The 20800-nt window shown below is 39.1% G+C and overlaps 1 protein-coding gene across 1 annotated transcript in view; it reads right to left on the bottom strand.

Annotated features, from left to right (window-relative positions):
- Window positions 1-20800, bottom strand: part of LOC139716479 (uncharacterized) — a 152301-nt gene that overhangs the window by 98275 nt on the left and 33226 nt on the right. The window contains exon 2 of the mRNA XM_071628023.1: window positions 3661-5641. Within this exon, the coding sequence (XP_071484124.1) occupies window positions 3661-5641 (1981 nt within the window). The remainder of the gene's footprint in view (window positions 1-3660; window positions 5642-20800) is intronic.

The raw sequence follows: 20800 nt of genomic DNA, 5'->3' as shown, positions 1-20800 counted from the left end.
AGCATCTTTCCACCCAGCAACAGCCGAGTAAAGAAGGGCATTGTAGCAGAGCTGAGTACAACCAAGGAGGTATTGGTACAACCAGGTACACAGCGGTACAAGTTTGTCTGGCATTGTATACCGACTTCCTGTTAGACCAGTGTGAGAAGTTGATAATGAATAATTTTTATCACACTGGTAGTCATCTATTAAGTAACTTAGTTGCTTTGCATATGAGTGGAAACACTACTTAGAGGAAGCAGACAGCATCATTATTGGTAAACACCAACATGCAAGTGAGCTGTTCTCTAACACTGAAATCATTTGAGTTTTTCATGATGAATTACACTGCGTTAAATACTACTGATGTGCAATTTTCAAGACAATGCATTTCACAGCATACAATATGCTTCTGAATTACGATGGAATGGTCACATGACCAACATGACTGCAAAGAGGTCGGGTCATTCAAAAATGAAAAGAAGGAAAAAACACACTTCTGCCACTTGTCCAAATGGGTATGTAGGCAAGGCCCCCATACTTTGAACAGGCAAGTGCCTATTCATTGTACTTGCCCAACCCTGATTTTTAGTTGTCTTAGTTGTTTTAGTGGTCAAGCAGATACATTATAGCACCCTTATAAGGTAAAGGCCCACGATGGCACACTAGATGAGTCATTGACAACCATAGTGTTCTCATTTTTGCTGTGCTTGTCAAAATGTGCTCAATCTTCATGCAGTAAAATCACTTCCTTTAGAGTCTCCTTTACTTTTAGAAAGAACTGATGATTTCCAGGCATCCTGCAATATGCAACATACACTATGATCCAAGCAAGGCCAACAAACTTATACTAATGACCAGTGACATCATTAAGGTACAATAGACACGCAACATCTCTATTTCTTTGGACTCTACCTTAAGGATGATGAATAAATGACTTTTTTAAAACTTTGCAATACTGTGCAAGTATCTAAAATGTTCAAGTGTTTAATTTTTTAAAAGCATTCTTGAAAACATATCTAAGTCTACCAAGAAAAAAACCCAGCTAATACTTCTATGATCAAAGAACAATGTTGTTTGGGAGAACATACTGTAAACTTTCTTAAAAATCAATGTTTCAATCCTTTTATATTACATATCAAAAGCTCTTTACACAAAGGAAAAATTTTCATATGTTGCTTCAAAACAATCATTCAAGAGATCAGTTTCTGATAATATATCAATGAACTTTCACTGCTATACAACAAACTTTGCTTGTACAGGTTTCTATAGTATGATTTCTTCAAAAAATATTTGAGATACCCTCTACTTACAAATGGCCTACCAAATCCTTGGATAAAGATGTGACTTTCACTGCACGATTAATCACTCAAAACCTGTATTATTCCATGTTACAATCTATACCATAACTGCACCTCGTTCTAGGGAAATTTGTGAATTAAAATATTAGAGCTATTGAAAATTGTTGATGGGTTTGAAGAATATTTGATGTGCATATTTTAAAATAAGAAACATTTGCTGCACGAAAATTTTGTGAATTGGAGCCGATGGCCTTTTTCATGGCATGAAACTTTCATGGAGTGCCACTGGCTTTTAATGTATTGTGTACAGCAAAACCTAACCTTTTACATGATTTCACTTACTTTACTTACTTAAATTGTGAATCTTGGCTCCTTGTTAAATTTTCAAAAGTTTAATGCAGGCAAACATTTCTGGTGTAACAGTACCTCACAACCCTTGTCAAAATGGGACAAATAGAAAGTAAAGTACTCATGGAATTCAAGAATAACGGTATGAATGTGAGTTTTGCACATAATCTCTGTGTCTAATAACTACATGGATAGCTACAATTTATCATCAATTCTGCATCAGCAGGAAATACTTGGCTACATTTCTGCTCTCCATTCTAAAAAGAAATAATTTTTAGTCTTCAAACACACAAATGCAGACACACAGAGAGAAATACTTGTGAGGGGCTGACATTTTAAATGCCCTGAAAGTCATGTCCCTCTATTGGCTGGTAACATGTACTTGGCCGAAAGTGCAAAGTGATATTAAGTGATGGTAGGACCCCTTGAAATGCTTGAACGACACATTCAAAGGTCATCAGTGGCAGTGATAATATTACGCTCTAGGATTTGGGGCATGGAAGACTCATGGGGAAAAAAAAAAACAACAACACTAAAAAAAGAGACTGCCTGTTGGTGATGTCTTGACTTTATCAAATGTGTCTAACATTGCTGTACCTTGACTAAAAATGTCACATCCACATTACTTATTTTTCCTATGAGATATAGAAAAAGAAAGCAACCCCTCTTCTGAGAGTATTTTTCACAAGGAATATTCTTAATCTCCCACGCAATAATTTATTTTACCTACCCTTACCCTGCCACAGTTTTTGTGATTTTTTTTTAAACATGTGGTTTGTATTCATGCATAATTTTTCTAATGCTAAAGAAAGGTAATGTACAAACACTATGAATACAGTATACAAGCTCCATTGACAATGTCATAGCTGAATCAACAGTCATAACATTTATCTAATAAGCAAATGGAGCATGAATGCTCACACTTCTAACAGAGGACTGGCTTTAGTGACCCAGCAGCTTTCTAATGTGATCAGAAAACTGTGAAGGGCATATTTCTTACTCATCTCCTGCATATTTGAAGGAAGTAGTTCAGTTTTGATTAGGTTACATTGTACTTGAAAGAGTGAGTAGTTCACAAAGGTCCTACAACACAATGCACTGTGATGACATCCAACATCACCAATTCACAGTTTCCGGCCTGGATGACCCTGAAAACAAGCCCTAACAGATCTGTGTTGGAGGACAACTGTCATGTCCAATTTCCATGTGAGTGAGTTGGACCTTCATACTGATGTACAGGTCACTGTTGGAATTACATTTTTGTTGATTTTGTAGCAATTTAGCAGCAACAAAGCATAACTGTTAAGAGGGCATTTGTCAAAAATATCAAACCTGCACACAGACTAATGCCCTCACAATTCACTTACCCTATAACAATGAGTATGGTTTCCTTCAGGCTTGCCAGTATATGATGTGGCGTTTTGGCATTCATACAAAACAAAAATAATTTTGTAAGTAGAAACCACCTGAATATCCAAACTCCCATGAAAATATTCACCTGCAGATTTACGGACCAGTATGAGTATGTATATGGCTATGGACTGTATCGAATTGTGATTGAACTTAATTGAAAAAAAAAAAAAATAGTGCTGATGATAACTACCAATATTTGAAGAACAGTCAAAAAAGTACTTTAATCTGGCACACTTGTAAACATACAGGACTATCAAGTCTCGAATAAACTTGCATCAACTAATGTATTTCTGCTCGCAGATGCAAAAGGCCCATTTTTTAAAGTAAGATCTTAACCTTACACAACCTTATAGCCATATAAATCTCACCTGATAAAAACAGAATACTCTTTTTTTTAGGGGGGGGGGGACAGAGCCCTCATTTGAGAGTGAGCTTGATTATTAAAGCATTATTTAGGATGGGGCCATCATACACATCCTTCACTCTTGAATAAGGAAAAATAACATAAGTCACAGAAATAGCAATAAACTATAATGAAACATGCTTTCCTCATTCAACAACAACAACAAAGACAAAAAAAAACCCAACAACAACAGAAGTATTAGATCCACAAGCTTACCTGGTTGTAGCAACCCAAGTTGTTGAATCAACTCCAGATCCAGTTGGCTGGCAAGGGCAATTGGTGCGTCAATGGAATGTCTTGACATACGGATCAGAAAGGCATTTTTCAACGAGGCATTGAGTTTCTCACACTCGGCAGCGTCGACAGAGGCCCTCCTTGGCTGGCCAAGGAGAGGGATCACCTTGTCCACAATGGTATTGTCGGACGCAGGCTCCGAGACGCTCCGCTGCGCCACTGGACAGCTGCACTGCAACTGGTCAGCCGAAGGTTGGACAGAGTTCACTCTTTTCACATCATCTTTGATGCTCTTTGTCTGAAGGGACGATTGTACAGCTTTGACACTGCTGAGGCCCGTTGCGTAGTGGCCTGTTTTCTGTCCTCGTATTGGCTTGCCACAACGGTCACATAAAGCTTGACGATCTTTGGCACATGTCTTTCCTTCACCTAGTGGTGTGGGACTCAGAGTACCACTTGCACTTTTCTTTGGCTTAACCATTTCATTCTCCTCTTTGAAATGACCATTGGTAATACACTTCTCAACTGTTCCCTCTAACTTCACTTTGGGTTCACTCTCTGCATTCGCGGGTTCACAATGCTCCTTGTTTCCATCCTTTGGAGGATCAATTGGCAAATCCTTAGGCACTGTCCCATTCTCGCTTTGACTGATCCTTGGTTTCTTGGCAGCTGGCTTCTTCAGAGGCATTTTATCCATTTCGTCCCGTTCATACAGGAGATGGACTTTGGTTTCAGCCGTCAGGCTGGCTTCTCGCCGCACGCGAGGGGCGCGAGGAAGTATGTCCGCATATTTGTTTCTCCGCTTCCGTGGCTTCCCATCCTCAGGGGAGGTACGTCCAACAACGCTGCTATCGTCCGTGAAGGAATCCTCTGTGCAACTGCTCACAATGGATTCACTCCCAACGCTCTCAGACACCGATTCCTTTCTCTTCCTCTTGTTGTCATTGCCAATCTCCACTGACACACTGGGGGATCTCCTCGCGAGTTCCTTTTCCTGCTTCAACGCAACCCTTGGAGACATCCTCCCTGTTGCGGCCTTTCCCTTCCCCTGTCCCACCAAGGTGCCATTCTTCAACCCTGATGTCCTGTTGAAGGCAACCTCACTATCCACTTTCTCAAACCTGTCTTCACTGTCCATCACTTCCATGCCATCCTCAAACACAGAATCATTCGAAATGCTGTGTGAGTAACTTGGTCTCTGCTTGTGGTCTCCATTTGAGGTAGGAGAGCCTGAGAGGCATCCATTTTGAATCTGCGTGTTGGTGGGTAGGATGCCCGGTATGTGCATCTCTACATTCTGTGGTTGTTTGTGGTTGTTTTGCCCTTTGGGGCTGGTAGGTGAAAGATCCTTCCAAGCGGTCGCTATAGATTGTTCTGAGTACCTGGGTACCTTGCTGGCTGCCTTGCGACTACCTATACTGTGCAAACTTTTATAGCTATCGGCCGATGTCTCTGACCAACTGGCTCTCCTCTTTCCTATCGAGTCATTCTCAAAGTTTTTCTCATTCTGATTCCAGTCCACTGTAAGAGCCTTTTGGGATTGGGGTAGACAGGAGAGGTGTGAGTTGAACAGAGGCTGAATACAGGATTTCCTTCTCTTGGTCTGTGGCTCAGCGGACAGCATTGGCTCATCCACCAGCCCTGCTTCCTCCAAGTTGATTTTCCTCTTGTGACTGTTTGATACTGGAATGTTCCGCGAAGGCCTGACTGAGAGCTTGGAATCTGACATGCAGTGCCGTCCCGGTGAGACACTGTGCATTGTTCTGTCCACATTGAGGTTCAGCAAGCCACTGCTGCTGCCAGTGCTGATTGAAGCATTGGATACTGGTGAATGTCCCTTCTTTCCTGAGGGGCTTCCTTGCTGAGTAGGCATTGCACTTCCCGGTTTTGGAGACGCTCGTAATTTACCATTCTCTACATTCTGTTCAGTGCTGATTCTTTGGCAGACCGTCCTGGCTTGGCTCTGTATTTTCAGAAATGATATAAATAGAACGATAGAGGATGTGACCTGTGTACACTGAACTGACACTTTCTGATACAAATTTCAACTAGAATATATTCTCATCACAACATGTAGACGGCATATTCAGAACACCATCCATTTTTATGAGCTTTTTTTTTTCATTCTCCCTATTCAAATTCACACTTGTTTAACTCTCAGTCCATGCTCATTTAACCTCAACTAATATCATTGCATTGTCAATATGCCCATTGTATACATGCATAGAAACTTGTACACTCATGAATTTATTGCAACATTAGCAAGCCAGAAATCATAACAGCATGACTCCCAAGTAGGCATCCAACATTAGCTGTGGATTAACTGTCATTTGGAGAAATATCTTTCCTTTGGATTGTTGCCATTGGAGAAGTGAGATATCAGTACAATACTGTAGCATAGTCTACTTGCTGTAACACTCTAAGACCCCGTTTACAGTGCTCGGCTCGGCGGCGGCCGTGCCCAGCCCCGCTTCAGTGTAAACGCGCAAAAGGCCAAATGCGAGGCCAAAATTGGCCTCGCATTTGGCCTTGCTCTGGAGGTGGTCTCGGCCGCGGCCAAGCCGCGGCCGAGCCCGGCCTTCTCTTGGTGTAAACGCAAACTGGGCCAAATGCGCGGCCAATTTTAGTCTGGCTTCCAAACCCTCTGCCTGTATCTTTCGCTATTCAGGATATTAACCCCCTCAACGTCGAAAACTAGTATAGCTTAAGGTGGTTTTGTTCTGCAAAGGATTCTTTCCTTCGGCAAAGGCCTTTGCCCGAACGGCGACTTCGTCGCCACGGGATTCAATTGGCAAGGGGTCTGAAAACCAGACGATACAAAATTGCATTTGTTTACAAGCAGAGCGCCACTATGACAAAATATTGAAAGGTTTGAATCAAAAGCGCGGGCAAGCCCAGCAGTGTAAACGGACAAAATTGTGGGGCCCCGGCCTCGCAATTGAGGCTGGGCTCGGCCGCGGCTCGGCCCAGCCCCGCACTGTAAACGGGGTCTAAGCAGTCACATCAATGAGAATAAATACAGCTGTACAAAGAATAGGCCTACAATAGGGCCATTCTCATTGCAGGTGAAAACTCGCGATATTAGAAAAATCGCGAAGTTACGGTGAAAGTTGCCTAGCAACTCTCGCAAAACCATCGCCCGAAAAATCGCAATACGGTGTGCGATTTTTCTAACTTCGAGCGAAACTTCGCAAGGAGTTTTGCAATGAGAACGCACGCAGCAGAAATATCGCGATATTACTCACGTGACTTCCATATCCGCTTTACCCCCATAGAGCTGCATTTACATACAGCTCTACGTGTACTGTATGCGACATTTCAGTTTCGCGCGAACCGAACATCATGCTGGGAATGATCGAGCGAGTAAACTGGGCATGCTCAGTACGTCATGAAAGATCGCGATTTTTGGCATTGGAGCTAACTTCACGATGTTTACCAGCCAATGTGGACACAAAGGTAAAACATCGCGAGTTTTCATATCGCGATTTTTTGCAATGAGAATGGCCCTATTATTGTTAGCTGCAAAAGGGTGTCAATACTTGACATTAACACTCCTTTGGATTCTCAAGAGGTGCTACTACTGATCCTGTACAGTGTACAAGCTTGTGATCCTTTCATCTTCTTCAGAACTTCTCTCTCTCTCCTCCTCCCCTCCCCTTTCTTATATACAAAATTTCTTTCATCTCTTTTCTGGCCATTTTCTTGTCTTGGTTCCAACATTGCCACAAGACTTTCTGACTTATGGCATGGAGGTTGAGGGGTCAGTCTACATCGAAAGTGCTGAGACTTGCCTAAGGGAAGAAACACTCACAGCATATTTTGTCAACACAAGTGAGCCCGCCAGCTTCAGAATGTCAACAGTAACCCTATCAATTATTGGCTTGCATACCGAACAGATTTTCACCACAGACATCTAGAATTATTGTTTATTGGTTTGTTTTTCCACAAAACTGAAAAACAATGTTGAAACAACAATGACATTATCAATGCTAAAAAAAAGGATAAACACAACACACAAAACAAGCATTGATAATGATAACAATGATGATGATAATAATACTAATAATCATGATGATAATAAAATGAATAAGAATTCATATTTTGAGCAGTGTAAAATTCTGACAACCTCTGAAACATAGGCTGTAGGAAAGAAAATTACCACTGTTACTGTTGCTTGAGCAGAATAAATATTCATGCGACATGTATCTGTCTGGACACAAGTTTGATTAACAGAAATTCATGAAGAAGTGTACCAAGACAAATAATATATTGCAAATATTTTCACCCGTACAATGTATCTTATATATGACAAAATTGTTTAATATTCTATTCTTAACATACAGTGTAAGCCTACAGAGATTGAACCTCACAGTACTAGTACATGTACACGAGCATCGGAACTGTCCCATACAGTTTAAGATCTGTGGGGCATCAATGGCTATTTGAGCAAAGAATAAAAACTTGGCACGACATTCCATGAGCAAGGCATGTGGGTCTAACGAAAAGGCATCAGTACCTAAAAGGTGAAGGAATATCATAAAGCATGCATATTATTATTAAGCTATCATTGTGCCGATCAGATTCTGAATCTAGGCAACATGTTAATATCAAAAGTGAAGAATGAGCAAAGAAAATGGGATTTAATTGGGATTAAAACTAAGACGTCTGTACTGCTAGACCAAACGCTGCTCTTATCGGCTGAGCTACGAAAAGTCCTAGTACAGTAATCGTCCAAAAGACCTTGGGTTGCTTATAGAAACCGGACATAAACCCAAAGGATAGAAATACACAGACAAGAGGATAAATGCAAGGGTTCGCCGAAGTGTGACGCAGTGTGTCACTATCTCCTGGTAGGTAATTGATGAGATCATTGACGAGCTTGTCATTATGATGTTGTCTTGAAATGAAGCATGCAGATGCAGGCATGCTACCGGACAGAATCAAACGGTAATCAATAAAGGTTTCATGTTCATTGGTAGTGAACAATGCCTTGTTGTAGATTGAAATTCACTTCCCGCTATCAAAATGCATTCATAAGGCAATGGTCATTTATTTCATTGGACTGATGATGGTAGTTATATGGACATTGAAGGCATCAATACATATCAAGCACAAAATGCGATGTTTGTTATTATGGTATGGAAAATTAAGACAATGTACAATATCTTCCATTGTGAGGACAAGTACGTGTAACAACAAAAAGGCACATTTATTCAGGAACAAATTGGAAGTCTACAAAGTTGAATAGCGGAGACCAAGGAAGTATCATATGTGATACCTCCTCGCACAGACTAAAGAATGCATGATGTAGATTACAGGCTTCTATGTGGATGCATCCTTCCCGTCTCACATGCGTGGCACAGCTTCGGTCGCATGGTGCATCTAGACTATATTGCATGCATGATGATTGTTGCTCAATGACTCTTCCTCTCTCTTTCTGTCTCCCCCCCCCCCCCCCACACACACACAAACACACAGACACACACCCACACACACACACTTAGTGTGAGCAAGCCTTGTGTGATTGACCCTGCTATCTGCTCTACAGATCTGCGGAGTGAGAAATTGAGCCTGCGGAGTCTTACTCAGCCATTACCAGGCTATCAAGGAGGCTACGGCGCGCCCATCTTCGCTCGTCACAAATCTCGCCCAAAGTATAAAGCCAGAGATATCAAATGTTAATAACCCCTCATTGGAACGCATTGTAACAGCATCTCAAGCTGGATATTGACTGGCAGTAGCCTAATTTGATGACTCAAGAGGTAAAGAAAGACATTTCATTCAAAATAATTGAGCGATATCATTCAGAGAAATGAAATGACTGACTGGTGCACTGCAGAAGTCCTATTTACCGAAACAAATAAAAGAACTGAGAGGAATACTTCAATTTCCTTATTGGAGATTCGGCAGATAATGTAACATTGTACTCACTTATGTAATGTATTGAAGCAAACCAGCCAAGCACAGAATACTACGACTGGACACTGAATCACAGTTCAACTGCACCCATCTCAATAGCTAACCCAATCATTTTTATGAGATGGTCATCCGCCCCTACTGTATTTGTACTGTATCACACATAACCATCCACCAGACCAGGAGCAGGCAGTCTGTGTATGATGATCCCACCCGACCCGGTGAATTTCCTGCATAATTCTAATTGCGCATGCAAATCTTGGGCCTCTCCACATCGGTCCATCATTGCGTAGTCCCTCGCAGTGTCAAACTCCTCTTTTGATGACCAATCCCTTTAACATAATTTGTTTGCTCAATCTCTGCCAGGGAGATTTTCATTTACTCGGCCCACTTTGGCAGGACGGGCAAAGGCATGGGTGTGTGCCATCCCATTCTAGAAAGCACATTCTGATAATAGAGTATGCATTTGTACTGCCTATAAAAAGAGGTTGTTGGGACTGAACATTTTGTTTCATTACATTTATGGGTAATTTATTGTATAGGATGTATCAGTGCTAAAAAACAAGAACATACAAGGAAATTCATTCTGATGGGACTAGACAAAAAAGTTTGCTATATTCTTGTTACACCACTGTATTACACTTAAGTACTAACACCAAGTTTCCACTGTATCCATCTTTGAAGCAGGTAGTTGAATAACTAGAATAGGGAGCTAGAATCACAATGATACTGATTCTTTGCCTTTTAGTTTTACAAGGGACACAAAGGAAATTTGGCAAACAAATGTCTCTTCAAGCACAGAGCTCGACGTTAAGCTGCTTGCTTCAAGTATCTCAATCTTAGAAACACTTGATATCAAGGTGATGAAAATAATATCACTGGAGTATTGCGCTGCATAATTCTGATGTGAAATCAGTTAATTGAATGCTGCATACACAATGTAAAGTAAGTCACAAAAGGCAACATTTCTAATACGCTATTATAATTTCTCACATCAAAAGAAATGTATATGCATAGTGTGCGTCAATGAAGCAAGTCAAACACTGCTTATGTTGAAGCTTATTTTGGAATATATGTAGAGGTGACTAGTACACCCAATTGCTTCGCCTTCCCCCCGTCTGCAGCATAAAGTTCCCAGGGCACTTCACTATATACTTTGCATACAGTGTCTTATTTGATAAAAACATGCACGCAAGGTTTTGAGCACAACACATTTTCTTTTGTCACGCCACTTTTTTAATGCAGTCGGGTTTGCTTATATTCCCCGCTCATTTGTGAAGAGCAGAATTCTGGAGTCGGTGTGCAACCAGTCATGATATGATTCCACCCTTTCCAGCAAACCTCTTTGATGCATCCATGGAACACGCACATGGAGTCAAGTGATAATCTCATTACTAGGACATTCCACAGCATTTCAAATTCAATTTCTTTGCCACAACCATAGTGTCATTTTGACGGTATGACCAACAAGTCTCTTATTAGAATGTAATTTCAATAAAGCTTACAATCAACAAGGAGTGAAAACTTACGAACCTTTCTATTTTCTCTCATAGTCAACGATGAAATCTTGATACAATTTTGCACAATGTCTTTATCTTTTTTACACATCATTGTCACGAGCATCAAAGCTTAAAACAGTTAAGTTAAGCAATGTACAAACACCAATTACCTTTTTAGCAAAAACTACATGCATGTACAACTTTTTATTGCTTTGTGATGCCGTGATACGAATCAAAACCTTTAAAGCTACTGTACATTCATTATCATTAAAAAGAACAAGGGGGGGGGGGTGTGGGGTGAAGAGACCTAGACAAAGCTATTATCGTATACACTATAGTGTATTGATACCTGCTTGGCAAGTCTAATTTTTTGCCGCGACCGTGGAGCCCAGTAATGAACAGAGAAATGTATGCATGCAATGCACATTGCATTTTATGTCAGGATTAGAGTTGATATTTTTGTGTTTTTACATTTGTGAATAGCACCCGAATGCTGAAAATAAAAACCCTGCAAAATTTATGGCGTATACAGTAGTATTTCATCTTGTAGTCTTTATATAAATTCATACACTACATTTCTTTGTGCCTAATTGCAAAGTAAATCATGCAATCAAGTTTTTAATAGATCAATTACTGTGCAATGCAAGAAAACTGTGACATCCATCTCACTGCATTGTTTTGCTATTTGTAAATATCTTTATAAGTCTTCCTCTACCACATTTGATACTGAGCAATCATTTAACTGTGATCTAATGTGATTGCTTACAGTTGCACTTGATACCGGGTTAAAGGGATCTTCAGGCAGTATTGAACAGAGAATGAAAAAAGGAAATTCTTTATCCCTTCCAGTGCTATACTCTGTCAGGAGCTCGACTTCTGTTCAGCCCTAAAGACAAGTCAATGACATTATTCAGAGTGCTCTAGAAATCGACTTTCAAAAGGCATATATCATGGTAGTAGAATGTGTTGACATATTGATTTCTGGTAGTGAATTGGTGCTTTGGATTAGTGTGCAAAAGGGCAAGAGAGGGGGAGATAGAGGGGGAGATTGGGCTTGTGCAATAAATTGCTATTAAAGGGATGATATGGTACTGGTGGAGATATTTGTAAAGATTGGGCTTTTAACTTTTTGCGAGATACCGAGAAAGCTTATGAAATGATAAGGAGTATACCATTCTAAGAGGAATTAAAAGTTTATTAGATGATAATCGGTTTTGGAATTGCTAACATATCCAAAAACAAAGTAAAACAAAGCAATCCTAATAAAAGGTGGGTCCCACCTTTTATTACAATTGCTCTATTTTGGACATCTCAGCCATTTCAAAACCAATTTTCATCGAATAAACACTGAATCCCTCTTGGAATTACATTGCTCTTTCATATTTTGTAAGAGGTTTCTCATTATCTCACCAAAACATGTTAGAAACCTGAAGTTAGGTCTCAATCAAAACTATACAACCCCTTTAAGGGAAGAGCTTCCTGCAGTTGTACACTGTACATGTACAATGTACTCACTATACCAACTGAAGTTCAGGACCTCTTTTGCCAGTGCAGGGGACATCTTACTTTTTATATTGTACACCTGCACAATAATCTTTACATAGAGCATGTAAAGTTTATGACATTTTGAACTTAGATTGCATCATCAAGTTATGATCTTCATCTCATCGCAAAGTTCATAATGGACAACTTAAAACAAATGATATTTATGATGCTTTTTGCATCAAATCAATATGACCGCTCGGTATGGTTAGGAATAGAATATTAATATGTAAGATCTACTATGTGTTATCTTTTGAAGGTGTTGGTACTATGCATACATATCCATAGCTCAATCTATCTTTCAAGGTGTCAGAGAAGATGTCTATGATACTGCAACACTTCTTACAAAGAAACAAAGTTTCTGCAGAAAAGAGAACAACCAATAACAAGATCTATCTGAGTTTTAATAGAAAGCTCACTCACAGTGCCAAACATGCAGTTGGGGTTAAGACACAAAGTGTTTTACAAGAAAAACCAGTCTTTCCGAACTATCCCTGAAAGATATCAATTTCATCACAGGTGTTCAATTTGTTTTGAAGAACATATTTCCTACATTATGATCTATGGTAAAATTACATTAAATACACTAGTGTGGACACTTTGGATTAGGAAGTTCTGCTGATAAACCTTGACCGACCATGCTAAATGAAACAAAGGTTTAAACCCTAAAGTTCATTGACAGAGATTAACAACGCAGTACATGTACATGTATGGATCGGTGATCACTACCATCTGACATGAATTTAAATGTCACTATCCGGAGATCATAAAGCTGTACAAATACAGCTGAAGATTGACAAAGAGAGTGTGAAACAACAGGGCAGCAGTGGTTTGTTCAACACTTGCAGTAAGTAAAACACCATCATCTATTAACTGTGTTGCATGAGTGTACATGGTCTTCATCCCACAACCTAGTCGACATGTATTTCAGTTCGTTGTTTCCATCGAACTTGATGAGGATCCTGTTGCCATTTGCAGAATAATGGAAATGAGGGTCTAAAATCTCTTGCCGCTGAGCTATCACATATGTATTTTGCTGGAGAAAATCAGGGAGCTTGATGCAATTCTTAAAGGCATTATTTACCATTTGCACATGAAATAAACTTCAAAGTAGTTTGAAATAGTTACAATAAAAGTGTTTCTAGACTAAACCATCTACAGTTATGGTTTAGTGAGAAAAATGTGACATCTCCTTATATTTTAGGTTTTATTGCAAAATCTTTATCTGGTAGGATGTTTTGTGATACAACTGACCTACACATATGCATCAAATATGATCACTCGAACATCTTTAAAATCACTGCTCCCAATGGTAAACTGTACCTTTAGAGTTGCTGCACACTTTTTTTCTTTCTTTCTTTTTTGCCACCAAAACTGTGACCTGCCATACTGCCCTTTGCAAGATCACTTGGGACAATTGGATCTTGTGCTGAACCTACCCCTCTTTCTCACGTATGCAAAAAGTTCTTCTGTGGGAGAGGCACCACACACACCACAAATTTGTCACAAACTTCCCCATCAACAATCCATGGAATATCCCAAGTGTCACGGATTTCGCTAGGAGTCGCATCAACCCCACCCCCCCCCCATATTAAATTGAGCAACATGGCAGATCGAGTATGTTCTCACCCATGTGAATTCTCAGCCAGTGGTCTAAGGACAATCCACAGTCAGATGAGATGAGCTTTAAAGGAGACATCTCTCCATGTCCAAGATTACTCTAATAGTTTGGAGCAGCAGTGTCAAGGTTTCATCAAAATTGCAGAAAAAAAAAGTTACGGAACTGAAAATTTTCCACACGTTTTCCACAGCAGAGTAATACCTGTCATAATCACACACACACACACACAAAAAAGACCAAGATGAGGCAATGTTATGGTATCAAATTTCTCCTTTGGGTTTGAACTGGAAAAAAAAAAGTATTTTTCTTGTCTATAATCTAACCCTACACTTTACAAGTCTCTCTTTTAAAAAGTAATCATTGCTTAATCATTTAAAATCCACAATGATTATGATGCTCATGATTTTACTTCTTCATTTTCACTTCATTTCAAAGATGGACACCATGTCGATGGAAGACTTCAAAATGATGACATCACCTTTAATATGTTTTCAGCATTAGACGTCATTATGACCAGTATTACTGTTGCATTAAAATATGCAAAATTCGAGAATGCTCTCAGCTTGTTTGTTCGATTCTACTCTTCATAATACCGTCGACGTGGAACATGGAGTATCACTTTAACGACCCTAATCCCAGTTGACCAAAGTCAAGTCTAATGGCTCAGGGCAAGCCTCAGTAGCAGCACAAGGTGATAATGGAAATGGGAATAACACGCGGAAACCCCATCCCACCTCCACATTGGCACTGCCTTGCCGTTTCCATGCAAGCAAGTCAGCATCGATGCCATTTTCTCATGGAGCAGTACTGATCAAATTCAAATTGGTAGCAGCTGCGGGTCTCGCGGCGGCACAAGAGCACAAATTTTGCCCATCCGCTGCGATCTGTGACTGATTCTGGATATGACTCTGTTTACATTTGCAATGATTACCGTAACCACCTTTCTGTGTGATGCATGAAGAGAATCCTTAGTTCAATTTAAGCTGCCTACACTGATTCCTTCATAGTTTATGCAGAAATAGATTTTCATCAAATGTGTATCAGCCATGACAGTATCTTTGAATTGTCAGTTGACCATCACTGTGGAAATTAAGTTTGTAAATTATATGTAAATTCTGAAAATTAGGCAAGCTGCATTCACGTAAAGAAATAATGATATATATTTTTTTTTTCAGTGGACAGGGTCAATAAGAAGAGCATTCAAATTACTGAATATTTCTGTCAAAATTATTTGTGAAGACCTTTTCATTTAAAAGCTCTTTCTATGGAATACACTGTCTACAACAATTTCTGATGAAGTCACAGTAGTGAAATAAAAAAATGATATGAAAAGACAACCATGTACCATACAAAGTACCACGATCTGAAGGCAGGGGAATTAAATATTACCATTAACATTTGTATATATGTCAGTACTTAAAGGGGATGGCTAGTAACAGATCAGTGGGAATCAGTGGGAATGCTGAGGGATGATTGTTCCAATCCTTGTGGGATTCATTTAAGAGTACATTATATATCTACTGTTGTGTGAAAATTATTTGCTTCAGAACGGTCTCCTATATTCAAGTAATGTGCAGATTAATGCCCCGTCACTGACCAGGCACGCTAAACTGGGAACATTAAACTGCACATAACTTGAATATGAGACCATTCTGAAGCAAATAATTTTCACACAACAATAGATATATGATGTACTCTTAAATGAATCCCACAAGGATTGGAACAATCATCCTCCAGCATTCCTACTGATTCCCAGTGATCAGTTACTAGCCATCCCCTCTAATAAGTCACAGGAATGTGTACTTTTCATAAAAATTAAATTTTTTTAATTGCCTTTATTTCCTTTACATCATTCTTGCTACTAAAGACATACAATGTACACTGTACAATGTAACAGACTGCTGTAAACTTTTAATACAGCAATGAATTAGACGGAATTGACCAAAATCGTGCAAATTCATTTATCTTAATGGGATTGCCTCATTTCTGTCAAACTTCATTATTTTTTAATTTTCCACCATTCACTGAATTCACATGTTTGGGTTTTTAATAATTCCCCTTTATACTTTGAAACATTTGTATAAATAAGATTACTATGGCTTTAAACTTATACACGGTACAGTTCTTTATATTAAGTTCTTCATGCAAAGTCTGTGCTTTATCATTCTATATTAATGCTAACACATACACTGTAGTACTGGAAAGGGCTTAAGAATTCATCTTCCTCCATTTGAAAGTTGCTGGCAATATATCAGAAAGCTCTACCAAGAAACTGGTCTGCTTGTTGCGACTTGCTGAGATAATGAGTTAATTTGCTTGTGAATTTATCTTGAGATCAAAAGTATCAAATAATAAAAGTCACACTTTTCTTCCTGACATGCCTTCCCTGTTCATTATTGGGTATGCAGAAAGGAGCTACTTTGGTATGCCATGATCGAATTGTGTCCACACAGTAGCACTGAATTGTATGCAGACTAGCATGGGATGGATACTGCTGTGGCCTGTAATATCTAAAATCGCGTAGCAACCACATTCAGGTAAGCACTGAGGTTGTAGCACTTCCAGCGAAGCTTTTTGGCTAATATTTCGCAGCTTCCTCATTACTTAATTAAACTCGCATTATGACAGTGCTATCTTAAAACACATTTCAGAATAAGCATAAGCATACACTATATGTACATTTACGAGCAAAAATCTACAGTGCTGCACGGCATACGAGAACTCTGTTTTGGCTTTAAGCTATCATCTAGCTGAAATTATAACAGCTGTACAACAAAAATGCATCTGCACTGTGAGCCTGCATTCTGTTCGAGTCAAATCAAGCCGAAGGCCGTCATTACATATTCTTGACATTACATGCACATTGATGAGATCATGTAAAATGAGGATGAAAATACCAGGCAGCTAATCTAGTTCTGAAGTGACCTGTAATCAGTTTATCATGCCAGCTTGCCTTGCCATGCCAAACGAAATTAGATTCTGCATAGCAACCGCAGGACCTGACCACATTACAAATGTGGGCTTCGCATTCTGCCAGACCATTTCAATCTTTTCTGTTCATACATTTTCAAGAGAGTTTGATACAATACTAGTCATGTGCAGTACTTGTTTAACACACATTGCTTTTTACACTATATTCACAACAGAAAAAAAGATAATAATTTGTGAGCTTATGTGTATACACAAAATTAAGAAAAAAACTCAGAGCACAGAATGGAAAGCAGCCACACAGGGCACTCTAGTGATACAATGTATCTCTCTCCCAGTTTGGTCATCATGAATTAAAGAAATAATATTACTAAAATTTCAACATTTTAAAGCTCAACTTTGAAGTGCAATATCCATTTGTATATCTACTTTTTTTTTTGGTGCCAATGCATCTACAACATGTAACATAACAAGATATGATGTGTATGCATTATTTTTGTTGTTGCTGTTGTTGTTGTTGTTGTCACAAGCATACATGCACATTTCTATTAAATACACTTGTACATGTACAATGTACATACACACACATATTGAAAGTACAATGTACAGTTGTACATTTATTAGAAAGACAACTCCGATGCAATGTCATGCTTACACATTTAAAATAGACTGAAAATCAACAGGCATGACATGAGATACTACACTTGTAATTTGGCCTTTGAAAGAAGACCAAGAAAGATATTTCCATTTGATATATTTTGTCTCCTGTTTGTGAAAGGGCAGTATTTCACATTTTCCCGCCTATATCCTCAGCATATTGTATGTGTAGCTTGGAAATTTCATATTCACCCCTCCCCAAATGTGGTTGACATTTTGCACAAAAATCTCTTCCCAGCAGCATGCAGCAGCTGGTAAATTTCACACTTTATTGTCATTGTCAAACTGTGAAGACATACAATTGTATGTGTGATTCTGTGATATTACGGCAAATGAGGCCAACAGATGCATGTGACACTCTCCACATGGATATGGGGGGGGGGGGGGAGGCAGTACAGAAAATGTGCATACAGTACTTCAAAAGCTAGGTGGACTACCCCAAATTTGCAGGAACCAAAAAAAAAAAAAAAAAAGAAGAAGAAATCCAACCATAATAGGATCTTGTTTTACAGCATTTCCAATCTTTGCTGCATGGCTGAAGCTACATAATGTACTAGTACTACTAGCGACTGCTGATAAAAACTATGAAACATCAGCATTCACATTTCTGTATTAAAGGACTGCTTTTCAAGAACTTTAAGGTGTCATCTCTTGTTGATCATAAAAGGTACAATCACGCCTGCCATGCAGATCCTCATATACTAGTAGAGCTTTGTCAAATGTCTATTATATTTTTTTGCAAACCAAATTCTGGCTGATTCATCAAGTCCAATCCTTTCTCATTGTGAGGTGTCAGTGACATGGCACTGTAATTCCTATTGATGCATTAAATACAATGCAAAGGTTTCAAGCATATGTACATATATGCATGAACAAAATAACAAACAGGGCATACTACAACACAAACATAAAAACAGGCAACTTTGTCACAAATGATGTCCCGTGGCACATAACTCTGGTGCAGATATGGAAGGAATGGGATGGCTTGACGAGAGCTTAAAGGTATTATTTACCATTTGCAGATGAAAAAAAAAAATCAGCTATAGTGCTTAAAAATAGTTCTAAAATGTGAGTTAGAGATAGAAACAACCAATGTAAACATGTTTATCAGTATAATCAATGGTAAGTATTGTTAAATATACAAAATGTGAACAAAATTGTTTCTAGAATGAAGCATCTACTGGGTTTTTTTTTTTCAGAAAAATAGTGATATCTCCTTATATCTTAGGCTTTATTGCTAAATTTTTATATGTAAGGATGCTTTGTGACACAACTGGCCTACACATACATGTATGCACCAAATGTGATAACTCAACCATTTTTTAAATCATTGCTCCCAATTGTAAGCAATACCTTTAACTACACAGTCAACAATTTCCAAATGACTGGATGCTACCCCTCCCCCACTTGTGAAATGAGCCGAGGAATTGAATCCATTGCGAGTTTTCCCTCTAAACGTGTTTAACATCCATTGAGCCGCAAGGACTTTGAACTTTCAGCTTATTGCAGTAAGGATTTTGGTTGTCCAAAATTCAATGACAACCTCTCCACAGCCATGATCAAGCTGTACAGAGGTAATACTCGAACACTATTTAACAAGGTTGATACAATGCAGCGTGCTGGTGGCTCTCAAACTTGCTTTTTCAGCAGTTTTCATACTGAGTGTGGCAATTTAATGTGGAAACAAGATGGCAGTGCAGCGATACCCAATCAGCTCTAATTACTGGTCTGTTACTACGGTAACTGTGATCATTATGGACTTGGAATTTAAAATTTCTTCACATAATGAGCTTTTCCACCTTTGAAAATATTTTTAAAGAGGACAGACAGGTGTCAGAAATCTCATCAATCTTCTACTCCAGCCAATAACTACATGTACATGTTCTATTGCATGATTATCTATAAATTCAAAAACATATAAATATGCTAAAACAAATGAGTGTGATATAAAATGAATGCCATTTTATTATCTTATTTTCCACATTAAATTTCAGTCTGAGAATCAATGTGGTTGGCTGGGTATGTGCAGCCAACTGACAGATCAAGTTCATGTGAACTGCACAATTGAACACCTTTATCATGTGTGTCGGACAAAGATTTACAAAGTGTAGGAACAAAAAACAGAGAGTACATGGGGATCAATGGTATCACTGCAGTGCACTCATTAAAAATGCGGCAGGCACTGCTATCAGGGATGGACATGTGGATGATTTATAGGTCTACAGAGGGCTATCTTCCCCTCCCCTTCCATTTGCATCCAGTGCCATTAGCTTCCATAACAGCAGCCAATCCTAGCCAGTGACTAAACACCACGTTTGTAACCGATACCCCATTCCCATTATGAAAATAAGATCGATCTTGGCTGGTTCAATCTTGATCAAAACTTGTGAGTGTCTGCAGACACATACCCGATACTGTTGCGATAGAAGACCAGTCCTAAACTTGCAGAAGGCACATTGCTGAATTGAATCCCAAGCATATGGTGGCACCAGTATGCTTTGACAACCACTCTTGTGTATATTCACAACAGGATGCATGCATGCACTATAAACCATTAACCTCCACAACCTCTGATGGACACACTTGACTTCTACCAAGGAGCTTCCTTCTACTGTCGTAGCATCAAGATCATATTAAAATGCAAGTGTGTTGTAGGCTGACCAGTATACAAGATCAATTGAACCATGGAGCTACAATGTACTCCATGATTGAACTAAGAAAATCTATGGTGCAGAGTGAAGGTGCGATGCACTACAGAATGCAAAGAACTGTGAGCATCAAGAGGTGGAATGTGCACAGGTCCACCTTTTGATGCTCACAGTTCTTTGCATTCTGTAGTGCATTGCACCTTCACTCTGCACCATAGATTTTCTTACTTCAATCATGGAGTAGCTCTATGATTGAACTAAGAATGTGTTAACTAACGTGTTAAATGCAATCAGGAATGGTATGAACAGAA

Source organism: Diadema antillarum, unplaced genomic scaffold, assembly GCF_040938485.1.
Source record: "Diadema antillarum isolate AM-2024a unplaced genomic scaffold, OU_Dant_1.0 scf00000065, whole genome shotgun sequence".
Lineage (NCBI taxonomy): Eukaryota > Metazoa > Echinodermata > Echinoidea > Diadematoida > Diadematidae > Diadema > Diadema antillarum.
This window is presented reverse-complemented; position numbering and strand designations above follow the sequence as displayed.